The sequence below is a fragment of the Ahaetulla prasina genome, chromosome 2 (assembly GCF_028640845.1).
Source record: "Ahaetulla prasina isolate Xishuangbanna chromosome 2, ASM2864084v1, whole genome shotgun sequence".
Taxonomy (NCBI): domain Eukaryota; kingdom Metazoa; phylum Chordata; class Lepidosauria; order Squamata; family Colubridae; genus Ahaetulla; species Ahaetulla prasina.
This window is the reverse complement of record NC_080540.1, coordinates 106,492,460-106,507,062: the sequence shown is the minus strand read 5'-3', so window position 1 is coordinate 106,507,062 and position 14,603 is coordinate 106,492,460. Positions and strand designations below refer to the sequence as shown.

Here is a 14,603-nt window from a genome sequence, read left to right as displayed (position 1 = left end):
CATCCAAAAGGAAAATAGTTCATAGGTCTGATAAAACTGGTCTATTTAGTTGTACTCTCTTTAGATTGTTTTTGTACTGCAATAAACAAATAATTCCATCAACACTGTCAGACTATTTACTGAATCTGCACTACTATTAATCGTCTCATAGTTCCCATCACCAATCTCTTTCCACTTATGACTGTATAACTATAACTTGTTGCTGGCAATCCTTATGATTTATATTGATATATTGACCATCAATTGTGTTGTAAATGTTGTACCTTAATGAACGTATCTTTTCTTTTATGTACACTGAGAGCATATGCACCAAGACAAATTCCTTGTGTGTCCAATCACACTTGGCCAATAAAATTCTATTCTATTCTATTCTATTCTAATACACAAAGGGAGAACGAACAAACATGGCATGATTGTACAAAGGCTACTACTCAGGACTTGGGTCACATCACCTGATGCAAGTATATAAACTGTGCCATGGTTGCAATTTCCAAACATTTGTGTGTTGGTAGAATTGTATGAAAATTGGCACCTATTAGTATCAATCCTCAATTACTCAGTCCTTTTCGTTGAAGATATGGAAAATTCACCAACCAGTGCTCCATTAAAGATCTTTTTATTAATGTATTGTTTGTATTCTCCTGGTTTATACATTAATATAAGAAATCAATTTAATTCCTGTTATTGCAGAAATCTGGAAAACTAAAAAAACAACAACGTAAAAACCCCTAAAATATGTTTCTATAGGTTCTGTAGTTTTAAAAAATAGGAGAAAACCTCTGAAAAAGTGACACAATAGCAAACAGCTTTGAGTAAAAAAATTGTAAAAATCCAAATCCATCCTCTATGTTAACAATATATTTTCTAATCAATACTTTCAGTTGTATAAATGTCATTCGGGACAGCTAAGTTGAATAATAGATACAATACTTGTCTCTCTCCCTGTATATTTCCAATATATTTTTCCTTTGGTTGCTTTTGTTAAAAAACTTCATTGCAAGCATCACTACCAGAGAAGATTTTGAATGACTTTAGTGTGTGTTTGTGTGTTTTTTTGAATCCATCCTTACTTAACTGTTAAGTGACACCTCCTTGGCATAGGAAGGAAAAAAAAAACAACCCTGGACTTTGAACTGCAGGAGAAGACATAGCTGAGGTGTTTTCAAGAGCCTTTATAAAAACATAACTCAGGATGTCAATCAGATACCTGGCTTTCTATATATTTTCCACATTCATTTTCCACACCCATTTCTCCTCCCACTACTCTTTTTCAGCAATGACCCTGTGAGGTTGGTTTCATCATTAAATGGTGCAAGATCATCCCTTGGTTTTAGGAATGAGTGGGGATTTGTGCTTGGATTTTTCTAGTCTTAATACTAGATTGCAAGAGCTGGATTTTTCTTTCTGCATTTACAGCAGGAAAAAGGTAAGTGGTAAAGGTGGAGGTGGAGTTCGTTCTCAAGCTTATGGGTTAGTTTCCAAATGTTTCATTACTAGGCTAGGTAATATCTTCAGTGGAGTTTAGGGGATGTGAATTTCGGAAAGCAACCCACAAGCTTGGAGAATGAACCTCCCCCGTCATCCTCCACCTGAGCTACAGATATTTACCACCATCGCAAAAGTTAAATGCACTCTGGCAACATAAAAGATATTCAGCACTGACTGACCATTCTCTCCCCTTTCATTCCCAACACAGGAGAAAGAGCCCAGTGTTTTTTAGTGAAGAAATTTCTGCCTTCCTCCAGGCTCCATGTAATGGCAACGAGGTATATTACAGTAATCTTCTTAATGAATGGGCACAGACAGACATCACCTCTGTATATAGACTGGGTATGTCTCCATAGCTCTGGATATTGTCTCTTTCTAATGTCTATTTCTTGTTCCCAAATTTTTTTGCTGCTCCCTATCTTTATCTTTCATTTGGAAGATAATATTCTATCATCTTCTGATAGAATATTATCTTCGAAAAATACTCAGGAGATAGTTTGATGTCATGTTGATGATCTCTATGGGCTTTAGTTCTTAGTAAACATAATAGCAGGAGGATGAGGTTTAATAAGGAAGATATAACCAAGGCCATCAGCCTTGTCTACATATCGCACTAAGTAAGTTCTCCTTTTCCAGGTGTGATCGGAGTACAGTATATGCCCATGTATCTGATAACACCTCCTTGCTCATCAGGTTTTATGCCCCAAGCACCCTACTCAATTTTATTTATCACCTGTTAATCTGCGTTAACAGTTACATAGGCATACGGTACTCCATTTTCTTCTGCTTTGCTTTATTGTGCTTTGCAGATACTGCCATTTTGAATTCAAATTTGAAGGTTTGCAGCAACCGTTCATTGAACAAATCTGCTGGCATCATTTTTCCAATAGCATTTGCTCACTTCATCGCCTTTGCGTCATATTTTAGTAATTCTCATAATATTTCAAACTTTTTCATTATGATTAATCACTTTAACAATATTTTTTTAAAATTAGGGTACGGTATGTACATTTTTAGACCTAATGCTATTGCACACTTAATAAACTACATATAGTGTAAAACATAATTTTTATATTATGCAATGGGAAAGCAAAACAATTGTGTGATTTATTTTATTGCATTATTCACTTTATTGTTGTGATCTGGAACTGAACTTGCAGTATCTCCAAAGTGGCCCTGTGCTCTGTCTCATCAAAGGGCAGTTGAACAATAGGATTGAACAGAGTTTTCTATTGTTTTTAATGACATTTCCAATCTAGAAAATGAACAAGTTGATCTAATTCAGAATTTACAGTATACTCTCCCTTCATTGTGGTACAGTCTTTATAATCCTAATCCTTACACTCACTTTATTCCTTCCTTGTAGTATATCTCCCAAGCTAAGATTGGACTTCATTTTTTTCTTGTGTATGCTTTGAATGAAGCAACTTAATTTTTGTTTTGTTTTGTTATAAGGCCAATTGGCCTTTGACCTTGTAGTGGGTTCCTTTGCATATTTTTCCCATTTTTCTTGATTGCACAGATGGCTTTGAACCTATTGCGATGTACCCACGAAGACCGTCAGGTGAGTATGGTTGAAAGGGAAAATGGGATGGTTTCCCCCCCTGAAATAGATCACCATAAAGGGAATCATATCTTTGTACTTTGTTGATCATTTTCAGATGCTGCTGTACATGAACATAAGAATGGTTGGATGTTTGAAAATTGGGGGAAGCAATCTTGTAACAGTTTATTTACTCATACTGATTCCGAGAAGTCAACTCCAGTGGTTGAATCCTCACCTTCTACCCTTGACCACTTACTTCTGCCAGAGCCAGATGACCTTGATGACCCCAAGTTCTTTATTGATCTAAATGCTGGGCATATGGAAGACTGTGATGTGTTTGATCCTATACTGACTTTCCTCAATCAAGATAGCTATGTGCCTCATTTCCAAAGTCTGTATGACCTCTCTTTTTCCTTCCTCAGTTCTACCTTCTATGGTTTCACCAATGAAGAGGATTTAGTCATATATCTGGAAACATCCAGGAACTGGGCTAAGAGGGGCCACCTTGCTTGGGCTCACATTCGGATATGCTACCTTTTGGGCCGCCTCTGTGTCAGGAAGGCCAAGTTCTCCCAAGCGCGAGTCTACTTCGAAGAAGCCATGAATGCTATGGACAAGGGGTTCGAAGACCTACCTCTACTTACATCATTGCATGCAAACCTTGCTGCCATTTATTTAAAGCAAAAGATGAAGCAAAAGTTCTTATCGGTGATTGGGAAAGGGATGACACTTCTGGCCTGCTTGTCTGGACACTGCTTCAGTTCTGAGACTGAACTAGAGGTTGTGATGTACATCCTGAGAGAAGCCATTGCTGTAGGCAACACAACCATGGAGATTAGGTCCTGCTTCCTCATTGTCAGACTCTTCTTGCAGCTGGGCAAATATGATGAGGTTCTTCCTTTTGCAGAACGCTTGCAGTTTCTGAATGCACAGTTCACCAGCCAGGTTACCAGTGCATATCCTTTAGATACAATGCCTTTTCTTGCCTATCTCTATGAAAAAAAGTGTGTGCCCCATGTAGCTTTGGCGGCTGCTAGGATGTTCTCCCCTAGCAATATAAAAGGTGGCTTCACACCCATTTGGAGAGCTGGATTCATCCTTGCAAACACCTCTAAACTTTTGAAAGTTCAAGAGAAAAGCCACAACGGCATCTCAGCGTTGGCTTGCTTCTATCTGCATTGCGGGCTGTCCTTCTCCCACGAAGCCAGGACTGTATCAACTGAAAAGGCCTTGTGTGCACTTTTATCCAAGTTGTACCTCAAATACGGCATTCTAGAAAAGGCTGTGTATTACTCCAACCAAGCTGTTGCCCTGGGTAAAGCGATGGGTGAAGAAGAAGCATTTGAAGCATCCCTTTCTTTAGGGTGGCTGTTTACTTTGAGCAGTCAGCCAGACAAGACCTCAGAGATCATGCAATACCTCCTGTGTTCTCTGCGGCAGACGGACAGCGTCACACAAGATGGGGTGGTTCACAATCTTTTAGCCATTGCCCTTAAAAGAGAAGGGCAGGTGCAAAAGGCAGCAGAGAACTACTTCTGGGCCTTGAAGAAAGCCCAGGAAAATGGAAATCAGCGGAACCAAGCCATTGCCTTAGCAAATTTTGGTTGCCTAATCACATCTTTGGGGGCTTACTCTTTAGGAGAATACTATTTTGTCAAGGCCATTCAGATGTACTTTGAACTCCAGGACGGTGATGATACACAAATGGAACTGGTGCACATTTTGTTATGGTTGGCTCAGTCCAAGCTAGAGAGGTGTAAGGCAGAAGACGGCATCATCTTTTACGAGCTGGCCTTGGCCATTGCCTTGAAGACTCAAAATGTGATAAGTGAGTATTTATTCTCTGGGGAAGTTGTTCAAGTCAAGTCAAGTTTGTTATTTATTTGGCAATTTTTTAAAATATATATATATCTGTCTTATCTGATGCTGTATAGGTCAACTTCATGTCACTGAGTCTCTCTGCCATTTCTATAGTAAAGTGCATCCTGATACCAGAGCCTGCATTTTATACCATGAGCACCAAGTTCTCCTAGCTCGGCAACTTCAGGAAAGAGAAAAAGAAGGACACCTTCTACAGGACCTTAGCCAACTCTACCAAAGTTTACATACAACCAGGTGAGTCAGCATTCAGGTTCCCTATTAAATGTTGAAGCAATGACTAAGAGACTTAAAGTGTTACAATATTTTGAACAGTAATAATAATAATAATAATAACAACAGAGTTAGAAGGGACCTTGGAGGCCTTCTAGTCCAACCCCCTGCCCAGGCAGGAAACTACACTATCTCAGACAGATGGTTATCCAACATTTTCTTAAAAATTTCCAGTGTTGGAGCATTCACAACTTCTGCAGGCAAGTCGTTCCACTTATTAATTGTTCTAACTGTCAGGAAATTTCTTCTTAGTTCTAAGTTGCTTCTTTCCTTGATCAGTTTCCACCCATTGCTTCTTGTTCTACCCTCAGGTGCTTTGGAGAATAGTTTGACTCCCTCTTCTTTGTGGCAACCCCTGAGATATTGGAATACTGCTATCATGTCTCCCCTAGTCCTTCTTTTCATTAAACTAGACATACCAAGTTCCTGCAACCGTTCTTCATATGTTTTAGCCTCCAGTCCCCTAATCATCTTTGTTGCTGTTCTCTGCACTCTTTCTAGAGCCTCGGCATCTTTTTTACATCGCAGCGACCAATTCTTCGGTTACATTGGATTTGTCATTAAGCGATTCCCTTTTATCGTTTTTAAGTGAAAAACAATAATATTTAAAGCATGAAATTCTAGAATATTGATGCCTTTATGCAGTGGTGGGATTCAAATAATTTAACAACCGGTTCTCTGTCTTAATGATTTCTTCTAACAACCAGTTCACCAAACTGCTCAGAAAGTTAACAGTTGGTTCTCCCAAAGTGGTGCGAACTGGCTGAATCCCACCACTGCCTGTTCTGTCTCCTTCCCCACTTCAGACCCATGAGCTGGCCTTCAGCCAGTGGATTCACAGCTCTTATCAGTCCTGGCAGAGAAATCGCAGCTGCTCGCCAAAGTTCAAACAAATGACTCATGTAGCAAGACTTTCAGCTCTTTTTGAAACGGTTCAGTTAAACTTTTGCTTCCCGTGGAATAAGAGCAGTCCCAAAGCTCCTTATATATCCTGTGGGGTGGGGCAGGAGCCTTCCTTTTGATGACGCTGCCTCTCTAATCTTCTGAAGCGCAGGTCAAGCCAAGCTTGATTATTATTATTATCAGCTGGGTCTGAAGGCGTAGCCTGGGGAAGGGAGGAATCAGGGGATGACGGCTTCATTACGTCCTCCGACTGGTCTGGTTCTGGCTCCTGAAGCCAAGCCAAAGGAATCGGTGCTCCTGAGGTAAGCCTTACCAGCCCTTCCCCCTCACTTTCTGAGTCACTTTCAGGCATGGGGCCAGGTTCAGGGGCTGGAGTCACAACAACTGCCTTTATGCCCAAGTGGCATGAGTGCCACTGTTTATAATTCATTGAACACTAGATCATCACTAGAATCTTTTCAAAAGGATTCATTCGTTTTTAATGTATTCTTTGCCATTGATTTTAATGTCAGATGCTTTGAACATTTTGGAAGGGGGGGGAATCTTAAAAAAATGAATAATAGTAATTTGATATTATTAGTTTATATGTCTCATTTAGGAAGAATGAAATATCCCCCCCCCCCCGTGTTTAGTTGTCTTGGTCTCTGAGAAAATCGGCACAGAGCTGTGACACTTTAAAGCAGAGCACGTTTTCTCTTGGTATGACAGAAATCACTTCATCAGTCATATAATACGTTCACTTGCCAGATAAATACAGATAAATACAGAGACATCTTCAGTATAAAGAAAGAGGCAAAAAGAAAGTATGTACCCAGATTTCCTTGCTTTAAAAAAAGATGTAGAAACAATTCTGCGTTCAGATGCAGAATGTCAATATATTTACTGTGAATTCAGTTCCTTTGTTCCTTTGTTCCTTTGTTAACAAGTGTAGTCATAATAATATGCCTTATTACAAATGACTGAAAGAAAGACACTGGGCCTACATACGATATAACTAGGATCCAAAGAGGAGTGTGTGAGTGCACAGGAGAAAATCTGTATCTGTCACCAGAAATTTCAAGCTAGGTTTGTCATAGTGGTTCACTTACTTCAAGTTCCCCCCTTTTCCTTTGTTTTTTATTTTAATAAATAATTTGTTTGAAACATTTAAAGAACAGAATAAATGGCTGTATAAGGGAAAAAAGGCAGAAAAAGATATGGGGAATAAATAAATATCAGCAAAGAAAGATGGATAGTTATCACAGAATTTAAAATGCATTAACTTGATATTTCATTAATTTTTTAATTAAATGTATAGACCTGGAGTCCATATATTATCTTAAGAAAAAGGTTAAAATCTCTATAAGATTCTGAGATCAATATTGATAACATTGTTATTTGTCATTGTTCTAAAAATAAATGCACAAAATTATATAAAAGAAAGAAAAGAGAAATAGAGAAAAGAATTAAAAAATATAAAAAGGAAAAGAATTCAATAAAAACAATATTAAGTTCTAATCTCTCTCCCATTGTTTCTGACTGCTGAATTGCATCAGCCTGCCAAGATAAACCAGTCTTGGAAATCTGAGTTACATATACTAACACCACTTTTAGTACAAATTTATAATAACAGAAGCTTGTGGATTTTAATGTATTTCCCCCAGTGGTGGGTTTCAAAAATTTTTACTACCAGTTCTGTGGTTGTGGCTTGGTGGGTGTGGCATCATTTGGTGGGCATGGCTTGATGGGTGTGGCAGAGGAAGGATACTGTAAAATCTCCATTCCCACCCCACTCCAGGGGAAGGATGCTGTAAAATCTCCATTCCCTCCCCAATCTAGGAGAAGTTTACTGCAAAATCCCCATTTCCTTCTGATCAGCTGGGACTTGGGAGGCAGAGAATAGATGGGAATTTTTACTACCGGTTCTCTGAACTACTCAAAATTTCCGCTACCAGTTCTCCAGAACTGGTCAGAACCTGCTGAAACTCACCTCTGATTTTCCTCCTTAATTTTATTTGCTGAGAACTAGAAAGACTTCTATCTAAAATGCTTACTCAGATTACTGATCTGCCCCAACCCAGATTTCTTTTACCTCGCCATTGTCTTCATAGCAGTTCTCCTTTCTCTTTCTCAAGGTTATTCCTCCCCCACCCCCGTTGTTTACTTATACATATTGAAGTTGTTTCTAATTACCTGTTTCAAAGACATAATTCCCCTTTTCTCAAAAGCAGTAAGCTTCTTTACAACAAGGCAATGTTGACATAACTACAAAAGGGGAGAGGGATGTTAGAAAACTTATACTTGAAGGCAAGGTTTTAAGCCTATCCTATTCTGGATAGCTTGGGAATAGAATGAAAGGGGAGTAATCTTAATGAATTCACTAGGATAAAAGATTACATGTTGGTAACATAGCCATTATTGACTTTGGATGTCAAACAGCACATCTGTTTCAGAGATGGATACCCCATGGATCTAAAGATGTGTCTACCCCAGTGTTTCTTAACCTTGGTACCTTTAAGATGTGTGGACTTTAGCTTCCAGAATTCTCCAGCTGGCTGAAGAATTCTGAGAGTTGAAGTCGACGCATGGTAAAGTTTCCAAGACTGAGAAATGCTGGTCTACCCTCTTGATCTCTGAAGATTGTCACTGATTTACCTGCAGTGCTACCTGGCAGTTGCTCTGTAATCTAGAGCAGTGATGGCGAACCTATGGCACATGTGCCACAGGTGGCATGTGGAGCCATATCTGTGAGCACGCGAGCATTGCCCAAGCTCAACTCCAACACGCCTGTGTGTACCAGCCAACTGATTCTCGGGCCTGGGGAGGGCAAAAAATGGGCCTTCTGGGCCCACCAGAAGTCGGGAAACAGGCCATTTCCGGCCTCTGGAAGGCTTTCCGGGGGATGGGGGAAGCTGTTTTCACCCTCCCCAGATTCCAAGAAAGCCTCTGGAGTCTGGAGAGGGTGAAAAATGGGCCTACCGGGCCCACCTTGCCATCACGTGCCAAAAGCGGGGGGAGTGCAGAGGGGGTCGTTGCAGGGGTGAAATGCTCCCGGTTTGGACCAGCTCACGCGATCCGGTAGCGAGGGCGGCTGCTGGTTCGGAAGACCGGTAGCAAAAATCCCTGGCTCCGCCCCCCCACTTCTGCTGAGCCGCACCATCAGCAGAGGGGTTTTTTTTTTACTTTTAAAAGCCGGTTTTTCTTCAGCCAAAACATGCCTTTAAAAGTAAAAAAAAGCCTTTGAGGATCTCGCCCCTCAGCTGAGATCGGTAGAGCCTTTAAACTTAAAAAAAAATTTAAAGTCTCCTCTGGCGATCTCACCTGAGTTCCTCATCAGCAGAACCTTACTTGTACTCTTACTTGTAGAAAACATGTTTTCTACAAGTAAGAGTAGAGATTCTAAGGCACTTACCTGATTACTGATGAACACATGGCTTTTTTTCCAGCTGGAAAGCCCCAGTTTCACTTTCAGCCAGACAGAATAAATTGCTTAGCTAATCTATTTCCTCATGATCAACTAATGCTGGCTGGCTTTGCTGGCTGAGGAACTCACAGGGCCGGTGAATAGCACAGGCTGGTAAAGCCTGTTATTAAGAACACAAAGCCTGCAATTACTGCAGGTTCAAGCCCGGCCCAAGGTTGACTCAGCCTTCCATCCTTTATAAGGTAGGTAAAATGAGGACCCAGATTGTTGTGGGGGCAATAAGTTGACTTTGTAAAAATATACAAATAGAATGAGACTATTGTCTTATACACTGTAAGCCGCCCTGAGTCTTTGGAGAAGGGCAGGGTATAAATGTAAACAAACAAAAAAAAAAACAAAAAAAAAACTCTGGGAATTGAAGTCCACAATAAAATAAAATAAAATAAAATATTAAAATAAAATATTTGTGCAGCTTTCTGAGATTTGGTGTGTTTCTGTAGTGTTTCACTCTAACTACACAAACACACAAAATCTCAGAAAGCTGTATGTGGCATTTTGTGTGTGTGTGTGTGTGTGTGTGAGAGAGAGAGAGAGAGAGAGAGAGTTGTGTGTGTGTAAAATGTGAAAGTTGGTTTTTGAGCTTTTTGTGGCTGTGTGAAGTGTGAAGTGCAGCTGCTTTTACACTGTATGTGAGTCAGTTGTGTTGTGTTGTGTTGTGTGTGTGTAAAGGGTGAAAGTTGGTTTTTGGTACCTCTTATTGTTTTTTATACTTTGTTTATTATTTTTATTATTTATTGTTATTGGCCACGCCCACCCAGTCATCTGACCACCAAGACATGCCCATCAATTAAGCCACACCCACAGAACCGGTAGGGAAATTTTGAGATTTCACCCCTGGGTTGTTGGCATGGGTGCCCACATCCATAATTCAATGCCTCCCCCTGTGCTTCCCCCGCTTTTGGCATCACTGATCTAGAGCCTAACCTTTGAGGAAAGGCATCTAAAAGCAGATGGAACAGCAGTGCCTATATCCCTCGACCAAGGCAACAGCGAGAATTCTCTAGCTTTAAAGACTTCATGGGTCACATAAAGAAGCACAAAGAGGTCAGTGGTATATGATCTTGCTTGCCCCTTAATAGAATAGAATAGAATAGAATTTTTATTGGCCAAGTGTGATTGGACACACAAGGAATTTGTCTTGGTGCATATGCTCTCAGTGTACATAAAAGAAAAGATACGTTCATCAAGGTACAACATTTACAACACAATTGATGGTCAATATATCAATATAAATCATAAGGATTGCCAGCAACAAGTTATAGTCATACAGTCATAAGTGGAAAGAGATTGGTGATGGGAACTATGAAACGATTAATAGTAGTGCAGATTTAGTAAATAGTTTGACAGTGTTGAGGGAATTATTTGTTTAGCAGAGTGATGGCCTTCGGGAAAAAACTGTTCTTGTGTTTAGTTGTTCTGGTGTGCAGTGCTCTATAGCATCGTTTTGAGGGTAGGAGTTGAAACAGTTTATGTCCAGGATGCGAGGGATCTGCAAATATTTTCACGGCCCTCTTCTTGATTCTTGATAGTGCATGCATTAAATGAATGCATGCACTATCCTGAATATATGCCACTCAAGAGTTAGTATGAATGGAAGATAATATAAAAGATGCTGCTTGGAATTTTTTGAAGAAGAAGAAAATGAATATCGCAAACAAACTAAAGAGAATGGATTGTTTTCTGCTTGGTTCTTATCTTTCTTCAAGATTTTTTTGTGCCTGAAGGAAGCAGTTTGCTATGTCATATCTGCTTGGGGTTTCTCTTGCTATCTAAAATCTTTGAAACTGTCTCTTCATTAACATGATTTTTAAACTGTATAATAAAAAAAGCAAATAACCTTTTTCCTTATTATTTTTTAAATCTCTTAAATGTGTTTCTTGCAGCTTTATTGTTTAATGTTAATTTTTGATGGTGTGATGGGGTTCACAATGGAATGGATTTTATATATAATAACAACTTAGATTTTGCTAAAGTCACTTTTCAGTTGTTTCTTACTGTGTCCTCTTGCTACAGATCCTGTCCTCTTCCTTCATGTGTGTTTTTTATAGATTATATGACTTCAACTAGCATTAATAGTTGATAATATTAATAATAGAAATAAGAACCAGTTTGCAAGTAGGCATGCCTTTTAGTAACAGGTTGTGCTATACCAATTCCTGTTTAAGGAACTATACACTCCAGAAATCATATGAGTTTCATATCATATAACATCATGTCAAATGATATATCATATTTGATATTCATATCACATTAGGAGAAATTATTAGCAGCTTGTGATATAGTGATTGTTCTTATTGATTTGGGCAGTCTGTCTATCTTTTCATCTGTAGTGAACTTTAAAGAATCTCAGAGCCACCTAATGTTCTGTTGAAATTTTCCTTCCTTCCTTCCTTCCTTCCTTCCTCCCTCCCTCCCTCCCTCCCACCCTCCCTCAAAAGCCCAAATGTAGACTCTGGTAGTCCACATTTAAACGGGATGCAATGGCTCAGCAGCTAAGATGCTGAGCTTGTCAGTCAAAAGGTCGGCAGTTCAGCAGTTTGAATCCCTAATGTTGCGTAATGGGGTGAGCTCCCATTACTTGTCCCAGCTTCTGCCAACCTAGCAGTTCTAAAGCATGTAAAAAATGCAAGTAGAAAAATAGGGATCACATTTGGTGGGAAGGTAACAGTGTTTTGTGCAGCTTTGGTGTTTAGTGATGCCGGCCACATGACCATGGAGATGTCTTTGGACAGCGCTGGCTCTTCAGGTTTGAAACGGAGATGAGCACTGCCCCCTAGAGTCGGGAATGACTAGCATATATGTGTGAAGGGAACCTTTACCTTTAGTTCACATTTATTTGGGCTATTTGGAAGCTGGGATAAAATTCTTCCATTTCAAGTGTCGGAAAAAATGATAACATAATGTACCAATGAGCAGATATCCCACACCCTGCAAGATGAGAGCAACACATCCAAGGGTTGTGGTGTTCACATATATACATGTGTCGTTTGTAGTGAACAGGACATGCATCATCCTGAAACTTCTTCTATAGTGTGTCTCCAACATGACAGATAAGGGAAACATGTTCCACATAGTGTGATACCATTTTGTCATGAAACATTAGTGGTAATCCAGTTGTCCTTCCATTAAGAGTGGTATCTTTAGAACGAGAACTTATTTAAGGACCTATTTAAAGGTCCATCCGCTTAAAAGAATTTCTCCATTGGATTTAAAACCAAAGGAAAGAATTCAGTCTGTATAAAGATCATAATACAGTTTCTTGTAAGGGATGTTTTTTATAGAGTGGATTAAAAAGGGGCAGTTTGTTTTGACTATGTATGAGTTTCACTAATTTCTTTGTAATAATGAAATATATGTAAATTCAACAGATCTTTGAAACAGGCATTGGACTGTACCAAGCAGAGCCTCAGAATATTTATCGACCTAGAGGAAACTGTTAAAACAGCCCAGGCCTGGTTACAGGCTGGTAAGCTCTATTATCAAATGCAAGAGAATGAACTTGTGGAAATGTATTTACAGGTACATAAAAATGTTATTTTCTAAGTTGGTATCCTCCTGCCATGGGACTGGGTCTGCTTACTAGTTGTCATTTTTTTATCTAACCACTTTGTAAAAGATTATTGCAGAAGTATGATTTAAATCCTTGGATAACACAGATCACAATCAATCTTTATAAAATGTGAGTTTTCATCAATGTCTGGCACATGAGGATGCTGAGTCAGTGTCTAAAAATACAAGGCATCACTAACTGTGACAGTAAATATCTCTCTAGCTAAGATAGATAGATAGATAGATAGATAGATAGATAGATAGATAGATAGATAGATAGATAGATAGATAGATAGATAGATAGATAAGAGAGATATATACATATGCTCACAGCAACACTCCCCACCTCGACCAATCTGCAAACACCCACTCCATCTACCAATCAAGATGCAACCACAGCCAACCAGCCCACTCACAGCAACACTCCCCACCTCCCCACCAGTATTTATAGAGAGATGGCAGCTTCGACCACGCTTTGCCCACAGAAGCTCGAAGCCGAAAGCACCAGCCTGAAGATGATGAGTGAGACCTCATTGAAACATTGCCAAGATACTCTCAATCTTACACGGGAAAAGACCCGAATATGCCAAGACCTACATACCTATATCCGTGAAAATCTACATATCTGTGGTTCAGCCATATAGGATATAGGATCTTGGCTAAACCATAGATCTTCTGCATTGCACATATGCATATTTTGTGCTCAAAGCTTTATACCAGTGGTGGGTTTCAAATTTTGTTACTACCGGTTCTGTGGGTATGGCTTGGTGGGCATGGCATGGTTTGGTGGGTGTGGCTTGGTGATATGGCAGGAAAAAGATACTGCAAAATCTCCATTCCCACCCCACTCCAGGAGAAGGTTACTGCAAAATCCCCATTTCCTCCTGATCAGCTGGGACTCAGGAGGCAGAGAATAGATGGGGGCGGGGCCACTCAGACTTTTTACTACCGGACTACTCAAAATTTCCACTACCGGTTCTCCAGAACTGTTCAGAACCTGCTGAAACCCACCTCTGCTTTATACAAAATGTGTAATTACATATTGTACACTTCTCTTAATATTAGATCATATTAAATATTAATGTTTAATATTGGGTTATCTAATATTTGATATTGAAAATTTATGACTTTCATTTGTGGATTCAGAATTTAGATTTATAAGCAACATTTGGATTTGTAGTGTGGTGATTTCAGAGATTTGGTAGTAAAAAGTAATAGGAGGTTGAGTAGAAGAACATTGGGGTGATGAACATCAAACAACAACAAAAAAGGAGAACTGAATGTTGCAAAGTAAAGTAAGAGGGTACATATCACTGAGCAATGGAAATCTCTCTGTAAGGAGAGATTTTTTTAATCTTTCGCACCTAATTTCCACTTTTTCCTTCGGAGTTATGAGGTCTCTGCCATTGAAATAAAAAAAAATTGTCATGAAATGTTCTGTATTTTGTTACGCATAGGAGCTTAAAATGTGTGCAGCTAAACTGAAGTGTCTTGAGTTGTTTT

At 39.4% G+C, this 14,603-nt stretch overlaps 1 protein-coding gene across 17 annotated transcripts in view; it reads left to right on the top strand.

Annotated features, from left to right (window-relative positions):
• SH3TC2 (SH3 domain and tetratricopeptide repeats 2) overlaps positions 1-14,603 on the top strand; it is a 144,368-nt gene that overhangs the window by 42,417 nt on the left and 87,348 nt on the right. For 14 of the 17 annotated variants that reach the window (XR_009153889.1, XM_058173411.1, XM_058173408.1 and 11 more), the window contains 5 exons: positions 1,697-1,830; positions 3,011-3,052; positions 3,150-4,862; positions 4,969-5,149; positions 12,920-13,070. Coding sequence is in view for 13 of the 17 variants with exons in the window: in XM_058173411.1 (XP_058029394.1) it covers positions 1,697-1,830; positions 3,011-3,052; positions 3,150-4,862; positions 4,969-5,149; positions 12,920-13,070 (2,221 nt within the window). In the remaining 4 variants the exon portion in view is untranslated. The remainder of the gene's footprint in view (positions 1-1,696; positions 1,831-3,010; positions 3,053-3,149; positions 4,863-4,968; positions 5,150-12,919; positions 13,071-14,603) is intronic. The other 3 variants (XR_009153891.1, XR_009153890.1, XR_009153892.1) reach the window with 1 other exon arrangement.